General features: G+C 34.1%; 1 protein-coding gene across 4 annotated transcripts in view; it reads right to left on the bottom strand.

Annotated features, from left to right (window-relative positions):
• LOC150092429 (uncharacterized) overlaps window positions 1-23,767 on the bottom strand; it is a 366,960-nt gene that overhangs the window by 117,807 nt on the left and 225,386 nt on the right. For all 4 annotated transcript variants that reach the window (XM_090415095.1, XM_090415093.1, XM_090415094.1 and 1 more), the window contains 4 exons: window positions 22,090-22,260; window positions 18,862-19,018; window positions 11,093-11,231; window positions 3,502-3,620 (listed from right to left, as the gene is read on the bottom strand). In XM_090415095.1, coding sequence (XP_090271221.1) covers window positions 3,502-3,620; window positions 11,093-11,231; window positions 18,862-19,018; window positions 22,090-22,260 — 586 coding nt within the window. The remainder of the gene's footprint in view (window positions 1-3,501; window positions 3,621-11,092; window positions 11,232-18,861; window positions 19,019-22,089; window positions 22,261-23,767) is intronic.

Below are 23,767 nucleotides of genomic sequence, written 5' to 3' on the forward strand. Positions count from 1 at the left end.
GGATCACCACTGATATGTATAGAAAACAAAAAAATAGAGTGAATAACATATGAATTAAAATCTGATAACTATACAAACCAGAGGAACCTATACCAAGCAAAATATTGCAGGTATTTTGGAAACACGAGTAGGAAAAGAAAATTTCTCCACCATAACTCATTCAACAATACCTGTCTTACAAACACATGAGCCATTCCCCGTATCTCTCTCCCCATCTCATTCAGCTGAGCTCACCCGTGTCTTTATCTGTTCCCCAAGATGAAATTCCAGCAGAAAAGGCACAAGCATTTTTGACATAATTGAGAAGATTAGGTAGAATCATAGGAGCTGCTTAACACAGCCACAACCGACTTCCAGAAATACATGGAATCATGGAAAAAATTCCTGGGTTCGCTGCACATATGCCCAAGGGGAATGCTTTGAAGGTGATGTAAAAATTAGTAGTTGGAGCAATTCCCTCCACGATCAAATTTCAAACTTCTGGGTAGCATCTCGTACATAAGAGCATTTTTTAAATCAGATTGCTTTTTATCACTTCAGTTAGCATTCATTAAATAACATTTAGTGAATAATTTATTTATTTTTTTTCTGATCTTCAGCTTATGAAAATCTATTTTATGAAAAAAAAAAAAAAAAAAAAGGAAAAAAAAAAAAAGATTAGCAATATAATTCAATTCTTGATACAGATATTGTTCGCCCACCGATTAGAGATCCTGAGATCCTTCAACACTTCTGCGCATATCAGAAAAAGGGGAATCGATTCCGATAATAGGGTAATCAGTCCGTACTGTGGGACGAGTTGTTTATTATTACAGGTCAGAAAATTAACTTCTCTTTCATGATTATTGTAGTTAACTATGTTGCTTGTATAACAGTTGGAAAATTTTACCTATAAAGCACGTGATTTCGCGTGTTGGAGACCAATTCGTACGTCCTTCACTTCTTTCTCCCCTTCAGCATGAATCGACTATTCTTAGCAAGACGCCAAGCAGAGACCTACAAACGGTGGGCGCACTATAGTATGTCCCAGAAGTGGCTTGAAAAGTTCAATACAGAAATAATCCATGTAGAAACCCTGTCTGTACAGCAGAGTTCTCTCATGAATAAGGTTTATTAGTTAAGTAATCATACAAGAGTGCCAAGAGTTTGTCATAGTTTAGCAAACTTACACTGTCTCTCATCAGGACATCCTCTTACTTAGTAAGAGATCACATTAGCCAAGTCACGAATATGCTATCTCTCTCTCTCTCTCTCTGGCTAGGTTACCTATTATGGACTTTTTTTTTATCCACCTTACTAGAAAGAGGAGCTGAAGTTCAGTTCCTTTTGAGACTGAAAAAGTACATTTTCAATTAGCCATGATTCTTTTCAAAGCTAAACTACAACCTTGTAAGCTAACTCCATCAGAATTTAAAGCACTTAATTCTTTAAAAAATAATATTAGATCAGGATGACAAAAGCAAAGTGGTGGTCATACAAGACAAGAGAGAATATTTTAGATTTCCTTAATGCTACGTTACTTCTCTCTCTCTCTACTTAATGTCTCTCTCATCTGATCCAAGTTCAAGCCAAATTAACAAAGTCAATAAATTGGATTAATATCACCAGTTAGGATGAACAATTATATTATATGGTCTTTCCAAATCTCCATATATTTTAAAAACAAACATTCATAATCAACATTTAGAACCATCAGATATTTTGTTTATCTTGATATAGTCTCTTTTGACTAACATTCCTATGACAGATACTATTAATTTACATAAAGAAGATTTTTCCTCCTGATATTATCAAACTTTTGAGACTAATCCACTCTGGTTATTCCACTGTACAAGGCAAATTATACCAAGACCTTGAAGTAACAGCATTTGGTGGTCCTATCTCTCCTTGCCAATTACTACATGGCACATTTTGAAGATTATCTCCTTAAAGACATTTCTCCTAAACCTACAGTGCGGTACAGAAATGTAGATATTTTTGAAACTGTGTTTCAAAAATCAATATAATTCATTCAAGAATTTAGTAGAATGAAAAACTGCTTTAATGAATCCTTTATCAAGAAAGCCTAAATCACAAGAATCACACACACATATGATAAACGAATTTCTTAACATATTGATAAAGTTCTAAAACTTCTTAATATTGCAGTACCCTTTCATCCTGTCAGGAAGTTTTCTTTCTTTCTTTGCTTAAAGATAAGCTTTCTCCATTCAGCTTTCCAGATCTTCTGATCCTGTGGTATGTCTTACTTTGGCCTAGTAGAACAGGTCATCTTGACTAAACAGTCTTTTGGAAGAAAACTAAACGTTTACATAAAAAGTAATTTCTTATTGACTAGTTATTTAAGGAGAGCTGTGAGGCCATTATACACTTATCAAACTTAAACCGATCTGATGGCCTTCAGTTATCGTCTTTATGAAAAATATTATTATATGCACTGGTTGCATAATTGATCGATGATGTGAACTCGAGTGTTTTTCACCGATGACTAACATTACGTGTTTTTGGTCACATCTAAAGTTATGAGATCGGATGTGGTAAAGTATCTGCAAGATATACCACATGCTCTTTCAATTATTATTTACCGACTAAAATTTCTTTTTTCTGCATTGAAGTCTAGGTTCCATCACGGCTTTGGATAGATTAGATCCTGAGATGATTTTGGAATTGCAAATAAAACCAGGCAGGCACGTGGAAGAAGGTATCAAGTCCATTATTAAGAAGGAAAAGGTCATCATTAAGCATATATGCAATGTTATTGCTCTTCCATTCATGCAGACCCCACCCCATAGTGTTGTCTTCATTAAACTCACGGGGCAACTGCAATAATAGATTATCAAGGTTGATCTGATTTAACACAGAACTTCATTGTAAATAAATGGTGAATATATTATAATAAGAAATCCAATTAACAGGATACTGCTTCCTTTTTGACTATCTTTCTTTACACCTGCCATAATTTTCTTGAGTAGGATACTTTTAGTTTTCAGAATGGGTGCAATAGATTGATCAGTTAATGCACTCTGAGGAGAAGCACTCAGAAACAAAGTTGAAGTATACCAAAATTGCTATAATATTTAATGAAATATTTAGTTGGGTTTTGCAATAGACCTGGTAAGTTGGAGGGTAATGGGAAGAAAATGTATAGGCAAATTGGCCTAGTTAATAAGGAACAAGTGATCATTATGGGAACATTAATTATGATAATATAGAACTCTGATCAAGAGCCTGTATCTGGGGGCAAAGAATGAATTTTTGGAGTTTTTGAAAGACAATTGCATTAGGCAGTATGTAACCAAGGGTACATGAAGATCAAGAGTATTGGATTTGATCATCTCATCAGATGATGTTATTATAAATGGGGTGTCAAATCTTCCACCAGTTGGTGAGTGATCATGAGGTGATCACCTGTTTTTGCTGACTTCCTTGGCATAAGGTGATGTTATACCCAAAGTTAAATTAAACAAAAATTTAAGACAAGCACAAAAAGCTGAAGTTTACCTTTCCTCTTTGTTGGAATCTCTACTTGTTCTAGAATCTCTACTGTCTGGTCTTTGTGGCCGATCTCTGTCCCACCTCTCTTGAACGGGTGTAATTTCTACTGGCTCATCAAATGGATCCTGCAAGGAGAAATATGTTGAGTTAAATGCCATTCTTAGAATGCACATCTTTCTAAAATAAACTACACTATTCATCAAATTAGCAGAAGAATGCAATTTCGATTTCCAAAAATATTGGTATCGTTTCGGACCTATAAATAAAAGAACGGGACGAACTTTCCATGCCTTCTAAAATTAACTTGTGAAATGCCGACCAGCACATCTAAATTGAGAACAGCGATCAACAATAAGTTCAAGAAAACTTGAACCCAACCGTACATCCGTGCTTGACCTGAACTAACATTTGCCCAGAGAGAACAAATTCATCACCTTCGAAAACAACTAGAAGAAAAACACCAAAATAGAGAAAACAACTGGATCATAGGCTACAAAACAAGCTAAATTAGTGCAAAAATCAAGTGATGCCACTAGCAGCCACCACGCAGACCAGTATGCAGGCACTGCACAGGATATGTACAAGACCCTTGCGGTCAAATATATGCTTCACAGAACCTTGCGTATCCACTTCAATATTTGTGGCCTCAACTCCAACCTTAATGATGTTCACTACTATCTTCAGTCTACCAAATCCCACCTACTCTTCTTAGCAGAAACTCAAATGTCACCTCCCTGTAGCACTATTCATCTCATCCTTCCAAACTACACACTCTTTAACTCCCTTCGAACCAAGTGGTGGCTTCTGCATATACATCTGCTCTGATATACCTTGCCAGAGTGCACCCAACCTAGAATTGCCCAACTTTGATCTTCTTTGGTTGAAAATATCCCTTCCTCACTCAGTCAAATTCATTTGCTGTCTGTCACTAACCTAATGCCACCAACCACTCTGAGCGCTTTAATTTCCTCTCCTTAAAAATTGACTTTCTCCCGTCCCACTTGCCCAACAAAAGATCGTCCTCCTATGAAATTTTACCATCTACAACACCAACTGGCTTTCCTCCTCCAGATGCACAGATCTTGCAGGCAGAGATGTTGAAATATTTGTCATCACCTACGACCTTACACAACTTGTTCACATGCCATCCAGAATACCAGATAACCTGAACTTACTCCCCAAATAGCATGGATCTCTTCCTCACCAACAACCCTTCCAAATACACAGTGAATATAATGGGCCCCTAGGTAATTCTGGCTACAATCTGGTGCTCACCTCCTCCCCCATGCAACAACACTTACAAAGCCACAACCCATACAAGAGTAGTTTGGCATTATGACAGTGCCATGTGGTACTGTTATAATGGCAACGACTTCTGTGCCTCATTCCCATAGTTGGACTACAGCTTCTAGCCTTGCAGCCCAAACATATGCACGAAACTTATCAAAGTAATCCTCACCGGCATGGAAACATTCATTCCCCATTCTACTCTCAACTGCCATTCCATAACTAAACCTTGATTCTCCACAAAAGATGTGACAAGGCTGTACAAATGAAAAATCAAACTGGCTCACATCAAGAAATCAATCCTTTTATAGCTTATACTCAAGCCCAAAACAGGTGGAAAAAAAACCATCACTGATTCCAAAACAGAGTTCAAAAGAGTAAAAAGCAGGAAACTAACGCATCCAAACGGGCAGCTGAGCATTTTGATCTCTTGCAAAATGCAAGTGGTCATAACTCGTTCCCAACAGTATTTCCGTTACTTCACCTCTGAACAGCTGCTAACAAATCATAAATCTGCCCAGCTATTGAATATTGCTGTAACAGTTGGAGTGGGGCTCCTAAAACCTCCTTCAAAATGCTTGACATAATACAAAGGAGAGCAATCTTATTAATAACCCATCTCTTACTTACTTACTCAATATGTGTATTCTATAAACATTTCCATGGGAAATGTTCGTCTGAAATAGCATCAATAATTCCCGCACTTAGTATTAAGTTTGTTGGAATGGAACACGTGCAACTGCTGCTAAACATTGCGCCTTGAAACCAATAAAACAAGTTTCTTTTCCTCCACCCCTGCTACTGCTGTACTGTGGAACAGTCTTTCCCTTGATGTGTTCCCCAAGGAATACAATATACAGTATTTTAAATCAAATGGAAGCAAGTTCTTCCTTTCCCAATCCACTACCCATATATGGTACTAATGTATTATAGGTTGATCAATTTTGTGCATGGACTTAACATTTCAAAACTATACATGTACTTTACTGGCAGATAGGGAAACTCGCATCATTCTTACAAATTACAATGTCTGAGTAACCAATTCTAAGCTGTAATAAATGTAATTTAGATTTTCATCTGTGTGTGTGTGTGAGAGAGAGAGAGGGAGAAATAAAAAGTATAAATATCTAGGTATAAACTGACAGTATTAGTTGAACAATGCAACTTATAGTGGTGCCATTTTATCTTTTCACAACTCAGCCTCCTGTTTCGGGTCAGGCTGTACTTGTACAATGCATGAAACAACTATTAAATTTTTAAAGTTTGAACCTGTAGACATAGCTATAACTGTAAATTTGTCTTCAGAGGGATTAATACATCCCGCCTGGAAAGCAGAAATGGAGCTGAATTTTTCAGAGAAACTTAAGCAATTCAGAAAAAATATGTGCGTTCCAAACTTGGTCAAATAATTCCAGCTCTAGAGTGACTATGCCTTCAGAATGCAGTATAGTGACTGCAAAACTGCAACCACCGTGTTTTAGGTCTTTAATGGATTTTTATATATTGACTATGAAATATACTACTAGATGCACTTTCCTGCAGGATATATTCTCCAATCACTTGTTACTTCATTTAAGAACTTCTCAGAGTAATTACTCTATATATTTATATCTAAAGTGAGAAAAAACCTGCAGTCATCAGCCCTCAGCAAATAAGAATGTATGAGATGACTGATATATCCAGATCTTAGCAAGAATAACTTCCTCTCTTCTGTATCTACATTGACTAGCCTGTCAGTGCTTCCTGCCGTGAACATTGACATTGTGCAATTAACCTGCAGCTGCATTTGCACTGACATTTCTCTTAATTCCAATGTGGCTGGAAATCCAACACAACCAAACATCGGAATTAAAGTCTTTATTGTGTGAAAGATTTAAAGCACTTCAAGCATTAGACACCAGAGGAGATAGCCTGTAGAGAACTAAGAGTGCATAAATTATACACTTCTGGTAAGCGTTTTACACACACACACGAGCTGAATGACATGCACAATTCTGCTGTATACTTACTGTCAGGTGAGATAGAGACTGTAGTGTTAGGGAACAGCAGCAGCACAACCAACAGAAATCAGAATGAGCTGCTCTGTGTGCATTGAACTGAAGGCAGATAGGTTAGTGCAATATGAGATTTCTCTAGATGACAAAGTGAGGATGGGGATACAAGCCTACCACGGAGGAATGCTGTTTTGTTTGGTGCAGGTGATGTTGTCAGATGACGAACTCTTTAATGAAAAGATAGCAGGCTGGCATATGTAATACAGGACCTCTGAGTGTAGAGAAAAGAGATTAGTCCGTGTAGGGTGATCCGGAAGGGAGTTTATTTTTAGGGTATAATTAACAGACATATTTTCGTCTAAGTGACATAGGGCGTTCATTTGATTCAACAAAGGCTTTCAATGACTGATGTGCAAAAAGTACTGGTAGCTAATCAGATAGCTTGATGGACCAGGTCAAACCCACAGGAGCATGCTCTCTCTTGCAGAACTGCAAACCTGGGACGATTCGTAATCAAGCTTAGGATGTGCAAGATAAATGCTAAGCATGGAATATAGATCAGTATCCCACTCGGTAGAAGATAGTGTAGAAGATGTTCAATAACTTATTTGTACTTATCCCGAAGATAGCGAATGTGTGTAAAGAAAGTCAGCTTTCTATGAAAGATGAGTCCCAAAACCTTGGCCTCTGGAACTACAATAATAATAATTTTTTTTTCCTCCTTCCTCAGCAGATCACCTGAATGTGTGAAGAGACAAGGAATATTAGAAAGGTATTTTGTTTTATGAGAAAGAGCTTTACTTGACTATGAATACAGTACTGACACAGGAGAACGAAAATAAGGAAATTAGGAAAAGAGGCTGCACCTCTCACTTCAGATTGTTGTTGAGACCATGACTCATCTGTGTAATAATTACAGAGTAATGACTTCATAAAAAAATCATTTATTAAGATGCATGACATTTTGTTTGCTTAAGCTATTCAAAAGAATATCACTTCAATTAATTAGTACAGCGTGAGGGAACTCCCCCCCCCCCCACTAAAATAGTAAGTATTACCAGTTCTATACTTCCTGATTCCAATAAAGTTCAATTTTAATGGCTTTTTTTGTATGCTAAATGGAGCGAGCACATATTTTCTAGAATTGTATTCTAGATTTTAACTCCCATTTTTATCCTATTTCAGTTCTTTGATTTTAAATTATTTTATGTGAAATACATAGTAAGCTATAGAGGATTTACACCATTAAATATGCCATAATTTAAGGAATATAAGCACTCCTTGAGTGTCTCTAAGTTTACTATAATTAATGCTTATTATTCCTCCCAGTCCAACTAGAGTAATAGTAATGTTGTGTTTCAGGTAATAGCATTTCCATGAACAGCAAAAATGGCAAGCAAATAATTTTACACATTTCAGTTTCTTTCATAGATTATCATCATTAATTCATTAGGCTGCTGTTTTTTCGATGATCTACGATATGTATTTCTTGAGAAGTACAATCTACAGGTCTTCAAATTATGCAAACTTTTTTTCTATGTAAAGATCATAATTCTTTCATGGTGACACTCAAAAGTCTCTACTTGATTCCACAGGACTCCATTTATCATAATGCGCCTCTAAATTTGAATTAGGTAACAATTCATATCTTTATCACGAGTGCCAGATTCATGCAATATTGTCCCCAAATCACTCAAAATTATGTAGTTGATATTCTGTTTTTGAAGTTATCTGCACATATCTTGAGCTGTTTATCACCTTGTCACCAGTGGGGGAAAAAAAAGTAGAGAATCTCCTCACACACACACACAACTAAAATATTCATTTCTCAAATGGATGTATCATAAAATTTAAATACATTCTCTGAATAAATTCTGAAAAGTTAGAGACATTCTACTTCCTCTCCTTAGTCATTGGGATAAATCACAGATCATTATCAGCTGGACATCTGCTTTAAGTTTCCTTATTATCTTCCACAGCCAGAGAATGGGCACTGAATCAGTCTTTTCTATGTATATAAAATACCTATAGTTCCTGTCCTTGTCTTTGACATCCAATGAATTATGAATGTTATCCACACAGGACCTCCATAAATCCAGGCTGCTGTTCTGAAATGTTTGCATAAACCACGACTTTCATTTTATGTTTTATTATTCTGCTCAGTAGTCTGCATTTCATTCATTCCTCTGTAATTATTTAAATCCTTATATGCCTTTTACACATCCACGGCTTTCCTTTCATTTAGGAGTTTAACAAGAAACGTGGATTGTAAAATATATCAATTAGACAACTATTCTGGAAATTAGAATAATATTAAATTAGAGTGAAAGATTTGGAAAGAAAAAATTTATGCCTACAGTAAAGATTAAACAGATTGTTAGATCCTAAATGAAGGAATCTTGGAAAGAAATCATTCATTTAGGGTCTAACATATAAAAATTGCAAACAGAGAAATACCTGCACATCAGTTGTAATTTAAAGTGAAACTTCCTCACTTTATGCTAAAATTTGTATTCTTTATTTAAACGCCTTATATTTAAGCTATTGTGATTAATTTGAGATTTCTTTTTGTATATCTTACAAAAGAGGGATAATGTGAATTAAATTTAAGCCTTACTTAAACTATGTAAAATCTATTGTGAGTCATCATAAAGCTGTTAAGTATTGATTCCTGGAAGGCGTAAACCTACACGCGTACAGCGTAATGCTGGCGGGTATAGCTTATTCGGAAAATCACGTAACCATGTAGTCCATGAATCCAAGTATATCAGCGTCGTAGAAACAAAGGATAAGCCAAAGGGTGAAATTAGAAAGGATCATGTGCAAAAAGGGGCTGAAAAAGAGGGCACTATAGGAGTATAAAAGGGGGGTTGACTGGAACACAGGGCTTTTCTCGTGATCTCTTGTCATATCGTTTTCCTGTTGGGTGGTTCGGAAGTTGGCGAGCAGTTTCGCATAAGAGGGGGGGGAGTGAAGTCTGTGATGTCGGGCAGCGAGAGTTTGTAAAGAAATGAAGCTGGATTCTATGCAAAGTTGAAGGAAAAAATTCCAGTCCTAGCAGAATCAAGCCGTCGCTGAAAAGCCCCATCGAGTTGTTCCTGAAACACAAAGATTTCGAGTCCGTTTCCGGCAGAAAGAATGAAGTAGCGTAACCCCTACGTTGGCATATAGACAACCAAAGTAGATGAGAAATATCCAGAAAAACACGTGGTGAAACGACGCGGAAAAAAGTCGGTAAGGTGCTATTGCTCTAATTTTGTGTGAATGTTCATTAGAAGAAAGAAGATTGTTTACGATTGTGAAATTAAGAACTTTATAGTAAGGAACTCTGTGGACAGTCACTATTTAGAAAGTTAACCTCGTTTGTGAGTAAGAAGAATTGTTTAGGAGAGATCTTTTGTAACTTGTATGTGATAGGATTAACTTGATGCGATATGAAAGGTAGAATTCAGTGTCAGTAACATTAGAATGGTTGATAGTTTGTTCTTCCAAGTAATACTGCTAGAAGGAATTTAGCTTAACTTATTATCATTTGATTTATATCCCAATGTGTAATTACTGTGTTTAGCATGCCTTATAAGTTTTAATTAGTTTGAATGTGTTAATCTCTTAGTTCGAGTTTATTTAGTATTGAACATTGTTAAGTGTATGAGTTTGTATTGTGTTTTAGATATTCCAATAAACATGTCATATTTTCCTGAACCTGAGTCATGTCTGATTACGATTCCAAATTACCACTTATAAAAATCGAACCTATTTTGGCGGGAAGGATTTAGTGAGTGAATATAAAATATAGATTTAGGTCACGACTGCAATAATCTGAATCTATACAGCAGTTAAAATAAGATATTGTGTAGATAATCTTCAGACTCTAGTATTGTATCCCTGAGTAAGGATCTTTTCTGCTATAGGATACTGGCTTGCGCAGCAAAATATAAATTTGCCAGTATCCGAAGAGGAAACAATCCTAGATATAAAGATAAGATTTAAGAAAACAATGAATTGAGTATAAAGATATAATAAGTAGAAAAACATCGCTATAACAGAAGAAGCCACTTTTTAACAAGATATTTCAATTTAAACTTTATATTATCTTCCCATCAATAGTATGAATATATTATGTGTTGAACAACCTCTCATGGATGATATCACCATTAAAGGAGTTATGAATGAGATCCTTCCTCACTGTGTGCCCACAGTGAAATAAACCATCTTTTTGGTCCTTATACATATTTCATTCAATGCAAAAATTAAGCTTGGATGCAAATCATCTGAACTATTTTAGGCAAACATATTATATAAATACAGAAACTCACAGGCATTTTCTCTTCGTATTCTCTTGTGTTTGTCCACAAATCTACCTCTCTAGAATCTCTCTCTCTAGGTTGTTCTGCTTTCTCCTCATAAGTGTCAGGCTCACGATACTGGAACTCTGTATCTTCAAAATCTCTTTCCCTGAGGAAAATAAAATACATTAATAAACTAATAATTGCAATTTCTCATCAGAGGTCAATTCCATTCCTTTTAGCATTTCACAGATTGTAGACAAACCTTAGGATAAAAATTATCCTAAGTATATATCAAAATTTATCTTAATTGTAGATTTTTATCCAAGGTTATTCTTGTATATTAAATTTATTTCAAAATTGTCAAATATCAGTCCACCTTAGAGGGCTGTATGTGCAATTAAAAACTAAAAGAAATTGACAATTATTTTATTTAAAATAAGGTTTAAAATTTTCAGAATCCCCATCTCAGTCAATTTCCATGATATTCCTTGGGTAAAAATATATGAATTAAAATCCTGTAAAGTATACGAAGAACCTTTAACATTACTTTCTTTCGAATTGAAAATGAGTTAGTTGGTCTCAGATGGGCATGGAAGATTTTTACTCTGAAAAACTGGTTTTCATCCTACAAAGCTAGCAAACCTGGCCAGAAGAACATGAAAATGACAGCATAATATAATACACTATTAAAATAGAATTAACTGCACTATCAGAGCTAAGTTACTTGGATAATTTAGCTTTGAAAGGAGAGGACAATTGGACTCCCATAGAAGGGAAAATAGGATATTCATTTATTTTTGCTGTGTGACAAACTATATTTGCGTTAAAGTATTTGTTGGTTGTGTACCAGTTGGTTTACTGAGTAGTTAATTATCCAATTAAGATAATCCTTCATGGGGTATTGTTGGATTCTGAATATATATATAGAGATTTAAGTAATTATTTGCTTCAGAATCCAACATGATCTTCCATCACAAAGACTAGACTTGTAAATATTATTTAATGTAAACAACTTATTTTACAATTTAATATTCATATAACTACGTTAATTTTATCTGACATTTTATTATTTAATCAAAGATATATGTGTTAATAATGAAAAGACTATTAAATATTATTAAGCTATTTTATTTATTACTATGTTAATATTATTAAAGTTTGTATTTGATAATTTAACTGTGCATTAATTGAAATGTAAATATTCTCTATTTATTCCTGTTTGTAAAGTTTAACGTTATGTAATAGCTCAATTTTATTATATTTTTTGTTGTCATGGAAACGTATGTAAGCGAGCGAGCACGTTTTGGAACACCACGTGAGGTTTATTGAAAAGAGTTTTAGAAAGAAATCACGAGAAGAATTTAGGCGGGAAGAACGGATATAAAAAGGGAAGAATGCTGAAATTATTTATTAGAGATTTATAAGAGAGAGATTGGCATTAGGTTGGAATCGGAGCATTCGGGAATCACAGTGCGATAATAGCAAGTCGGCAAGTCACTCAAGCAGCTAAATAAAGTCTACTAGTCGAGAGGCGGTTAGCTAATAAGTTGTAGAATAACAATTATGGCAACGGAAAACAGCTGAGTGACTACTAAATAGACTAGCAATACTTGAGTTGAGATTTAATTTCAGGGCCGACCTTTCAAGGACACACGGAAACTTGAAGCATAGCACGAAGTAACTAGAGAATAATTAGAGGCAACAAAGTTGAGTTTAATGATAGCGGTGTTAAGAATTATGGTGCCTAAAGGATTAAATCGATGTTGAAGGAGTAGGCAACTGTGCATATTAAACTTCAAGTTAAGGAATTATTGTGTTACCTTAGTACAAGAGTTGTTAGTAGAACACTGAATTAGTTAAGTGATGTCAAATGTAGTGCAAACGGTTTGATTGTGTGTATTGTGACCGTTAATTAATCCAGTTATTTCTAAGAAGATTTTTTTTTTAAATGAGTGCCGTTAATTGATTAAAGTGTATACAGTTACAAAAAGTGCTCACACATAAGTATATGAAGAAGGAAAATTGTCGGTAAGAATATTCCAACCATTAATATTCCTACGCAGAGATATGAGTGTGTTTCTTCCTAGGATATCCCTATACTAACAGTAACTGTTGCGAAGGTTAGCTGACGCGTAGATTTAAAAGTGTAAGCTTGTGAAAAAGTATTGCCACCAATAAATTGTATATGAAACTAAAAAAAAACTATGAGATGTTAATGTAAATGATCACTAAGGAATTTTATGACATTAAGCTTTATTAAGTGTTAAGTGAACTGTGTGAAGACTATTTCATATAACTGATCAATGCCTGAGTTTGTATGACTGTATTATCAAAAGAGCTAAAGCGTTTGTAATATCTTAATTACTGATTTGAATTTAAGTGTAAAATTTATGATTCTAAAATTAAATGTTTGTTTTTTGTTAATCAAAAGATGCATTTTGCCTGAATCTCTTTTACTGCACCATTCATAAAATATTCGAACCAAAGTGGGTAAATTAAGTAAGATAAATATTCTCGGCCAGTATATGTTTTAAGGAGAAATAGTTGAAGGTTGATTTTTCTTCAATTCTTGAACTAATTCAGATATAGAGTGGCGCAGTCTTTAAATATAAATTTTCTCTATATTTGAATTAGAAATCAACTTACAACTTATCAATCAGTTAAGAACATCGTAATAGTAATCATGTCGGATCCAAGGTAAAGATTTAGAAGTAGGATCCAACAGTATCATGTTAACAAAAAAAAAAAAAAAAAAAAAAAAAAAAAAAAAAAAAAAAAAAAAAAATGAAGACAATGAGAAAAAGAAAATAATTTCACACTAATGTCTTTATTTACAAACAGGGGCTGCTCGTGCATAGGCACTGCAAAACTGCAGAACCCCCAATTTTTCTCGATATATAAATATATTTATTATTTATTTATATTTTGCTTGTAATATATAATTTTATCATCAACAATCCTATACAATTCTCTTATTTTGTATAAAAAATAATAAAAATCCATCTTGTAGCGCTTAGGAGGGCGAAGGATGCGAGCAGCACTGTGTTTACCACAGTGTTATATTGCTACGAGCGCAAGCATATGCACGTCAGTGAGATGTGAGCTATTAGCGTAATGCGACACTGTCTGTCACGCAGTTCCACTGTTGTTTATATGTAGTGCTTATCGTGTTTACTCTATCTCTTTAAATATTTGGACATTGCAATTAAAGACATTTGTTATAGTTTTTATTTTAGAACATTATTGGGGTTATTGACAATTATGACCTCAGAAATGCAACATCAAGGAATAAGTTCTGTGACAGTAGTGAACTACAAAAACTTACATTTTCACTATTAAAATAAGAGGGTGTCCTTTACCCGATATTCAAATATCTCAGCCAGGAATAAGCAATGATAAGAAGTACATCAGAAGTTTTAATACAGAGTGGTATAAAAAGAAAAGTTGGCTATGTGGTTGTGAAGTGAAATATGCACTATTTTGTTTTCCCTGTTTGTTGTTTGGAGGTGATATGAAATGGATAAAGGATGGTTTTGTAAATATAAATAAAATGAAAGAAAAAAATGAAAAACACGAAAAGTCAAAAAAACATATTGAAAATGCAGTTTCTTTGTCACTTATAGGAACTGTAGATAATAAACAAAAACTTAGTGAGGCCTACAGAATTTCAATTAATGAGCATAACAAAAAGGTTGCTAAAAACTGTGAAATTTTATCCAAGATAATTGACTATGCTATTTTGTGGAAATTTTGAAATTCCTTTACTGGACATGACAAAAAAGATGATTTGGCAAATCCAGGTCTATTTAGTGGATTAGTGAATTTTGCATCTAAATTAGATCCAGATTTAAGAAACCAGTACAGTCTTTAAAAGGTGTTTCTAAGACTATTCAGAATATGATACTCTATTGTCTTTTTCAAATATACCAAAATGAAGTAAATAAGAATATTGAAGAAGCTTCATTTATAGCTGTCATCAGTACTTATTAAATGAAGAAATATTTGAATGCTTTTGGGGATTCTTTATTCCAGAGAATCAAATTGCAGATGGCTTCTCCAAATGTATTCCAGAGCAGTTAGATATTATCCTTCAAGGTAATAGAGAAAAACTAATAGCTCAGACATTTGATGGTGCAAATGTCATGAAGGGTAAAAAAAAAGGGGGCATTCAAGCAAAAGAATTTTATAATAATGCACATTTCACTCATTGTTATGCTCACCAACTGAATCTTATAATGAAAAATGCAGCAAGTGTTACGCATAACAAGAAATTTTTTCTCCAATATTCTGACTATATCAACATTATAATCGAGATCACCACAACATGTAACAATTCTTCATAAGCATATAAACGCTGCCATTCCATGCCAATGTACTACAAGATGGAACTTTAACATATGCACTGTGAACAAAGATTACAAAAATTTGCATCCATTAAAAAGCTGCCTTGCTGAAATTCAGTCAACATCAAATGCAGATCAAACTATTTCAGAAGCCACAGGAATTTTACACTATCTAAATAATGAAAAACTCATGTTCTGGTTGGAACGTTTTCATCAGATAATGCCTCATATTGAAGTAATTTAAATTGCTATTTTGGCAATAAGAAGTACTGTGAGAATCCTTCAAAGATGCTCACTGCTGAATCAAAGGAAGTATGTGACTGCATATGTGTTAATATGGAAGAAAGGTATTCTTTCACTAAACATTTAGTAGCTGCTAAATTATTTAACAAGGATAAATTAGCTAATTTTAAGAATAAACTGCCTACAGAAGAAATAAAATTGACCACTGAAGCATATCCTGTGATCAACAAAGAAAAACTTGAAACTGAACTTCGAATATTCTACAATAAATCCGTCATGTATGATTATTGTAAATTAATTGACTTGTTAAAATTAATAACAGAACATAATTTAGATTGTATTCTTAGTGAAATTACTGTATTGATAAATATTCTCTTGACAATTCCTGACTACATCAGAGTCTGAACGCTGTTTTTCAACATTAAAGAGAATAAAAACATTTCTGAGGAGCACTATGAATCAGGATAGGTTAAATGCACTTGCGATGATTTCAACGGAGAAAAAATTCTTCAAAAGTCACACAAACATCAAGGAAGAAGTTGACCTTTTCACTCTAAACAAAACAAGAAGAATGGATTTTATTTTTAAGTAATTTTGAATTATACCAAACTGTATAATTTTAATTAAAAATAAAGAGCCAACAGGCTTCATTTCGGCAATATAAACATTAATTAAATTAATGGAATATTAGATCCCACATCGTTTTAAAACCGAATAGAAACTCAAAAAGATTGGAATCAGATGGTTTCATGCCGAATATAGTATAAAAAACTATAAAAGTATCGGCGAATACTAGCGTGAGCTAAGTACAAGTAGTCCTAGAACGTAGTACAAACACAGGCAACTCGTTGCAAAGGTGGGGAAAGTTCTGATCGCAATTCTTGGAATTTTCCATAACGCAAAAACACATTTCCCTTTGGTATCTATTTGGTCTAGCTACTCACTGATGAAGAGCCTCAAAAAAGGCTAAAACCGGTCTGGGTAGTGACCTCCATACCATAATGTAATAACAGCATACATTTCCTAGGAAATGTTTTTACATTATGGAAAATTCCAAGAATAGCGATGAGAACTTTCCCCACCTTTGCAACGAGTTGCCCATGTATGTACTTCTAGGACTACTTGCACTTAGCTCACGCTAGTATTTGCCGATACTTTTATAATTTTGATACTATATTCGGCATGAAACTCTGATTCCAACCTTTGAGTTTCTTATTCGGTTTTAAAACGATGTGGGATCTAATATCCCCTTAATTTAATTACTGCATAATTTTATCGATAATAAACAATATTTTTTCATGTTTAATTTTTAAAAAAATTTTTTTTTACCATAATTTTGATATTTTATCCAAACACATATACACTGTACTTACAGTGTGTATGTATATTTCAAAAGTAGCAGCACCCCCACGATTTCAAGCCAAGAGCCGCCACTGTTTACAAATAATATCAATGTAAATTAGGGTATTGCATCAGTGGAACAGCTGGAATGCAAAATGTTTACATAAAATAAGGGCTATATTCAATATAAAACAATCTAAAAAAAGAACAAGACATCAGACATTAAAGCTAACATCTCACAAAATTAATTCCAATCACTTTGCTTCAAGATCACAAGATTTGATGAGAACAAACAAAAACAGTTAATTCCTTTAAGCTTTTCTTTATTTCTTCCTTTATCTCCTGTAGTCCCTGAAATTAATTAGATAATGCACACCCATTTTTCTTCCAAATGAAAACGATATGGCATTTCTAGAATAAGACTACTAGTATGTTTCTTCTTCTGTCATTAAACATCAGTCCAAGTCTTTTCCATTTTTCTGTCTTAAATGGCTCACACTTCTCCCCAAAACTTTTATCTTCCATTAGGAATCCTGTCCTAACCTACAGCTGTTCCTCTCATTTCTCCCATATCAAACTTCCTGTTTGGAAGTACAAATTTTTCACAAATGTATTACTCCCTTGTGCAGCAAAACATGGCAGTGAAAACAAAAGCAAAATCATCACTTGTTGTAAACAAGTTGCAATTCCCTAATGGCATAAGAACTTAGGAAGTTCAATTTACAAGAGACAAAAAACAAGGCAAGTTGTTTTTCCCTGATAGGAATAAATGTCAATTAAATCTCTCTGAGATAGGCTATAAGCTATACATATTTCTTTTAAAAAAAACATTAAACGATACCAATAAAAGAAATAAAACATTACCCATTTAGTTAAATGTTTACCTAAAAACTAAAATTTCTTTACAAATAGATAAAATTCTAAATTCTAGAATTTTATCTATTTGTATAAGAGACGTTATGTGAGAGAAAGGAACAATTCTGTAATTACCACTATTAACTGTGTTACTCTGGATGAATGGAGTAATCCATGATTACATTGTCATTTAAGCCAGAAAGACTAATTGTGGGAATATAACACATTTTTGTAAGAATTATAGATCTTGGAAAGGCATAAAATTCCCACGAGAAAAGTTGTTTAAAATTCCAATTACTCTAAAAAAATGATTAAATGAGAAAGAATAGTAATAAGCAGAAGAAAATATTAAAAAGAAATGCAATCAAGAGTTCAAATCAATGTTTGATATGCACACATGAAATGTGGAAAGGCAGCTGAGAACAGATGCAGTAATGCTCAAATATGAAGAAATAAGTTTTAACAGGCACTAAAATCATTCAGAAACACTTAGGCAAGAACAAGGCAGGTTCAGGCCAAATAAGGATTACATTAAGCAAACAATTCATGAGAATATGTACACCTGCAAAATGAATATAAGTTGCCATGAAAAAGCTGTTCAAAACACATCAGTATCATGGTTTAAATCGGACTAAATACAGATAAGTGGTAAGTTTGCAGAAATTTTATGCAAAAATTAGATATAAGGACTTGTGCTATTTACACTTATTCCTTAACAATTCCACCCATGAAAAATTTAAAAATGCTGCTGTAGAGAAAACCTTTTTTAAACCACTCTGGACTTTCAAAATTGGAAGATATTTTCACATCAGATAATGAAGGTCATAATCAAAAGTAAGTGTACTATTTACTCAAACATACAAAAGACAGTATAACAGAGTGAGAAGAAGACCCGTTCTGATATAACAGAGTATGGTATGGTATGTCACAGAAGCAACTGATGTGTTGCAAATATGTATAAACACAGTACTGCATGCTGCTCTCAAAAATAAATTAATAATTAATATTACTCACCTTCTTTCATTATCTGGAGAATGAGAATCAAAATTATGTGCATCCTTATCTGGTGTTCTCTTCATATCTGACCTCGTTTCAAAATTCCTACTTCCAAATTCAGAGTTCTGTTCATAATATCCAGAAGCATTTGGCAGAGTTCTCCAAGTGTCATACACTGGGGGAAAAATAAATAAATACACAAGGTCAGACTGCTGGTAAAATCAGGAAAATTGATTTAACATACTGAATTTTTTTATATAGTCAGCTTTCACTACAGCAAACTCTAGGGACCAAAGGCACAGTTCTATAGTGCAATGTTGCTACAGTGAATTTTCTTCAGCACTACAGTGATGCTGCAGAATTTTGACTGAATTCACTATAATTAGCTAAGAGAAGGCTTTCAATATACACATTAACCTGACAGCAATATTTTTAGTACATTTTTCCAGTTTTTCTTTTTCTTAAACAGTTTTTAAAAACCTGATAACATGTTAATTTAGCATACCACTATCATACCACTCCTATAACTCACTGACCGTTCTTGTCTAACCACGCTCTCAGGCAATGCATTCCATGGTTCAACCACCTTCCACGCAAAGAAACCACTACTCACCCTCTTGTTCACCGCTTCCTTTTGTAACGTCCAGGGATGGTGCCTTGTATCACTCCTACTTCTCTCATAAAAAATAATTATACCAATGTTATTATTATTCAGGCTTCCACAGAGTCAAGAGACTCATCGTGGGAGGTCCTTCTTAGGAAACACGAAGTCTATCATACCGCTCCTATAACTCATTGACCGTTCTTGTCTAACCACGCTCTCAGGCAATGCATTCTATGGTTCAACCACCTTCCACGCAAAGAAACCACTACTCACCCTCTTGTTCACCGCTTCCTTTTGTAACGTCCAGGGATGGCGCCTTGTATCACTCCTACTTCTCTCATAAAAAATAATTATACCAATGTTATTATTATTCAGGCTTCCACAGAGTCAAAAGACTCATCGTGGGAGGTTCTTCTTAGGAAACACGGTCTATCATACCACTCCTATAACTCGTTGACCGTTCTTGCTCTAACCACTCTCTTAGGCGATGCATTTCACGGTTCAACCATCTTCCATGCAAAGAAACCACTACTCACTGGTTCCTTTCGTAACTTCCAGGGATGGTGCCTTGTATCACTGCTTCCTGCCATTCCACCAAGCGAAAAAAAAACAACCAATGTCTACCCTGTAACTGCCTCTCAACAGTTTAAAAGTCTCGATCACATCACCTCTCCTTCTATCCAACAAACTTTGCAGTCCACATTCCCTCAGTTGATCCTCGTAACTGACATTGTACAGTCTTGAAACTCTTTGTTATCTGCCTGTGTACCCTTTCCACAGTTAATTTATTACCTTCAAAATCCTGGGGATAAACCAAATTTGAGAACAATAGTCCAAGTGTGGTCTGATCAGGGTCTTATACAATGGAATGATAACTCTTTTATCTCTACAGATCACTAATTATAGTCAACAATTACAGTTAACTTCACTGCAGCAAATACTCAACTATTCGTAGTTCCCAAGGAGTCTGCCACAGGAAGAGTTGACTTTTTTTTTTTTTTGGTATATGAAACTAATGTGATCAATTCACATAAATTTCAATGTGAGGAACTGAATCTGTAACAAAAAAAACTGATTACAAAAGAGCTTCCCCCACCCCCAATTTAATACTTTCTGTAGTTAAGAATATTTCATGCAGAACACTTTTAAAGATACTCAAGGGATTTTAGAAATTCAAAACAGACATTCTGAACTTGTGTCTCGCATTGAGGAATGCTGCAGCAAATTAGACTGTTAGTTCTGACTTGCACTCAAATGGATCAGTCTAATTGCTCTCTTATGAAATTACTTTTAAAAGTTTGAGGGTTGCAAATGTAAACTAAACGTTCACAGTTTTTGTTGTATTATGTTCAATTTGTTTACAAGTATTCAGCAACAAAACATCACTCAAATGTTAATGACTGTATGCTTTCGTTACCCTACATAGAAAATAGATGAGCAAAATAAAAATGTCTCTGTTGTTATTGCTGCACATCTTGTAAAGTTAATTTGACTCAGTGGATTAAGATGAAAGGCTAGTAATACTTGAAGTATATTTATGATATGTAAAAACCATCAAAAGATGTAATAGATTGTTACTCTTATTTTACAAATTATTTGGATTTTCAATGAAAAACACCTGATATTATATCCAAATGCAGGCTCTGCCATAAGAGCAGGACCTCACTCTTCAGATCTAGCACCTGCTTCATCACTGCCATACTGACAAATGAATATTTCCAGAGGATGAGAAGTCATTGATCAGATGAATGCCACTTTTGTTAGCAATTATCTAATAGAACACAATTTATTAAGTGTAATGAAATTTAGCTCCAAGAATGAAAACATCAGTTTTTAGCAGGAACACAATAGTTTTGTTTTCTGTTAAAAAGAAAGGAATGTTACTGTAGTAAGATATATGGCCTTGCTAGGTAAATTAATGAAATTCAGCAGTTGAGAGAGAGAGAGAGATGTTTAGGGTTAAGCTTAAAGGAAGTTTTGTTGTACTGCATAATAGCAGCTTTACATCCTTCTCGCAAATAAGATTTGGGAATATTTAAGCTGTTCAAAAGCAATAAGACATGGGTTCTTTTCCAATGGGAAAAAAAAAAAAAACTTCTATATGAGAAAGTATCTATAGCAAATCTAAAAGAAATCACCACGGCTATGAACTACCCTCTTCTGGAAAGATGTTAATTACTGCCATTTTAATTTAGTTTTGTATAAACTAGATAACATTAATTGATTTGGCAGAAGAACTCAGGCTGCCCTCAAAACTAATGGGTAATTGGTTGCCATGCATAGCAACCTGATTCTTATGTAAGAAATATGGTGCGAGTGTGATGGAGGTTAGAGATTTTCAGGCAGGTCTCTATATCTGGCAATTCTAAGTTTATAAACATTTACCATTTCAGTAATTACATTTATTAGAAAATATGACAAATTAATAAAATTAAAATAGATATCAAGTGACTGCATATGCAATAGGTACAGTGAAAGGGCCAAATTGAATGCGTTGTTCAAAAGTTTCCCCTTTTATTCTTGCCCTTATTCCTATTCATGGTTCACTAGGTTTTAAATTATTTCACATGCTGTAGATTTTAGCATAAAATTTTTCATTTCTGTTGTATGTAAACAACTTCTATCAAAAAGATATAACAAACCAGGAGGAGGTGCTCCAGGTCTTCTTTCTCGACTCCAATAATGATCTCTTGAATCTCGTTCATATGGTACGTTGTGATCAGGAGTTCCCCTCCCGCTATCATAACTGTCTGTACCAGAACCCTGACTACTGGAACGAGCACGTGACAGGTTCTTAGAATGGGTTGGCAAACCTATTACAAGAAAATTTTAATTTCCAATGCATTATATATAACATTCAACATATGAATGCATTATATATGAAAAACATCAAGGCTAAACTTAGTTGATATCAGTGAAGCTGGGAATATACTGCCACACAAGACATATATTATGATAGCAAATCAACATTTCTTTTAAACTCACATCTTGCTTGCAATATTTTCACTAAGCGCAGTACTGTTGGTGCAAATTTCACCTTTAGATACAAAGTTAAGAAAATAATTGGCCACAATAATTAAGAACATCACAAGATCTCTGTAGCTGTCATGAAACACACCAGAAAACATATATAGCAATGAAAGTTTTCAATACTGCTTTTTTCAGTTTTATTTAAGATACCATCAAAAGAACTATTCTTTATAAATATACATAAATCTGATGGCCAATAAAATACCTTCTTTAATTTTTAAATCACCTGCTCTTTGAATACTGGAAACCATCAATCTTCTTAGTCTTAACAATATCATTTTTAAACTTCACAAAGGAGAGGATCTCACAGAATTCCTTCATATAAATGGTGTGCAAAACTGGAATGGGAGATGTAGAAGCATGGTGTTGTACCTAAACTTCAGCGTGTGTGTGAAGCCTGTATTCTCCCAAGAGTTTCCATAAACCCAACAATGTACATCTCTGGAAAATGCTGCTCATGAGAAAGGAATATTAAAATTTTGTTAATACAGGTAGTTCCTGTCTTTACAAATGAATTCCTGGTAACCATTCTTAAATCGGGAGTTTATTTGCCTTAGAAATAATGCTATAAATGAGAGTTACGTTTATAACAAAAAATATATAAAATGATTAAATGATAAGAAAAGACTTTACTTGCCAAAGATTTACATATTTAAAAAATAACACAAGAAAAAATTTTAATTAAGAAGATTTTTTGGTGGGGAAAAAAAAAAACTATTTTCTATATCACTGGGTGAATCGGCAGCTGATGAGGTAGGAGGAGATATATTAGGAAGCTTCGGTTGTTGTTGTCCCCCCCCCCCCAAGGCCTCGAGTTTCATCTGCTTAATTGACTTGTTTCTTTTTGTTTAAAATAGCTCAATAGCAAGCAGAAGTATTATTCATTTCGAAGGAAAATTCACTAGTTGTTCAGTCTGAATCTTGTGATTCAAAGATTGCTCGAGCTTTTTCGAGAAGTTCAAATTCTAGGCCTTTTAAAGTGAAAAACAGAGTTGGAGCTTCATATTCATTATCTTCTTTGTCTTTTTTTTCTTTGTTTCTTTCTCTAATTCAAGGAGAGCATTGAGTAAGAGGTCCATAGTGTGATATTGAAGCAGCTCATTAACAATCTTTGTTGGATCTTCAAAGCCTTCGAAATTATCATTAAACTGAGGACAAAGTTTATGCCATACTTTTTTCAACTTTTTTTTTGGAAACTTTATACCGGGTACTCTGCATTACTCGAATTGCACCTAAAAATGTTGAATCTCTTCCAAAACTCTTTGATAAAGTTTCCATCTTTATCAGTTG

This window comes from Typopeltis vanoorti, chromosome 26 (assembly GCF_054136105.1).
Source record: "Typopeltis vanoorti isolate ZY-2024b chromosome 26, IOZ_Tvanoo_1.0, whole genome shotgun sequence".
NCBI lineage: Eukaryota > Metazoa > Arthropoda > Arachnida > Uropygi > Thelyphonidae > Typopeltis > Typopeltis vanoorti.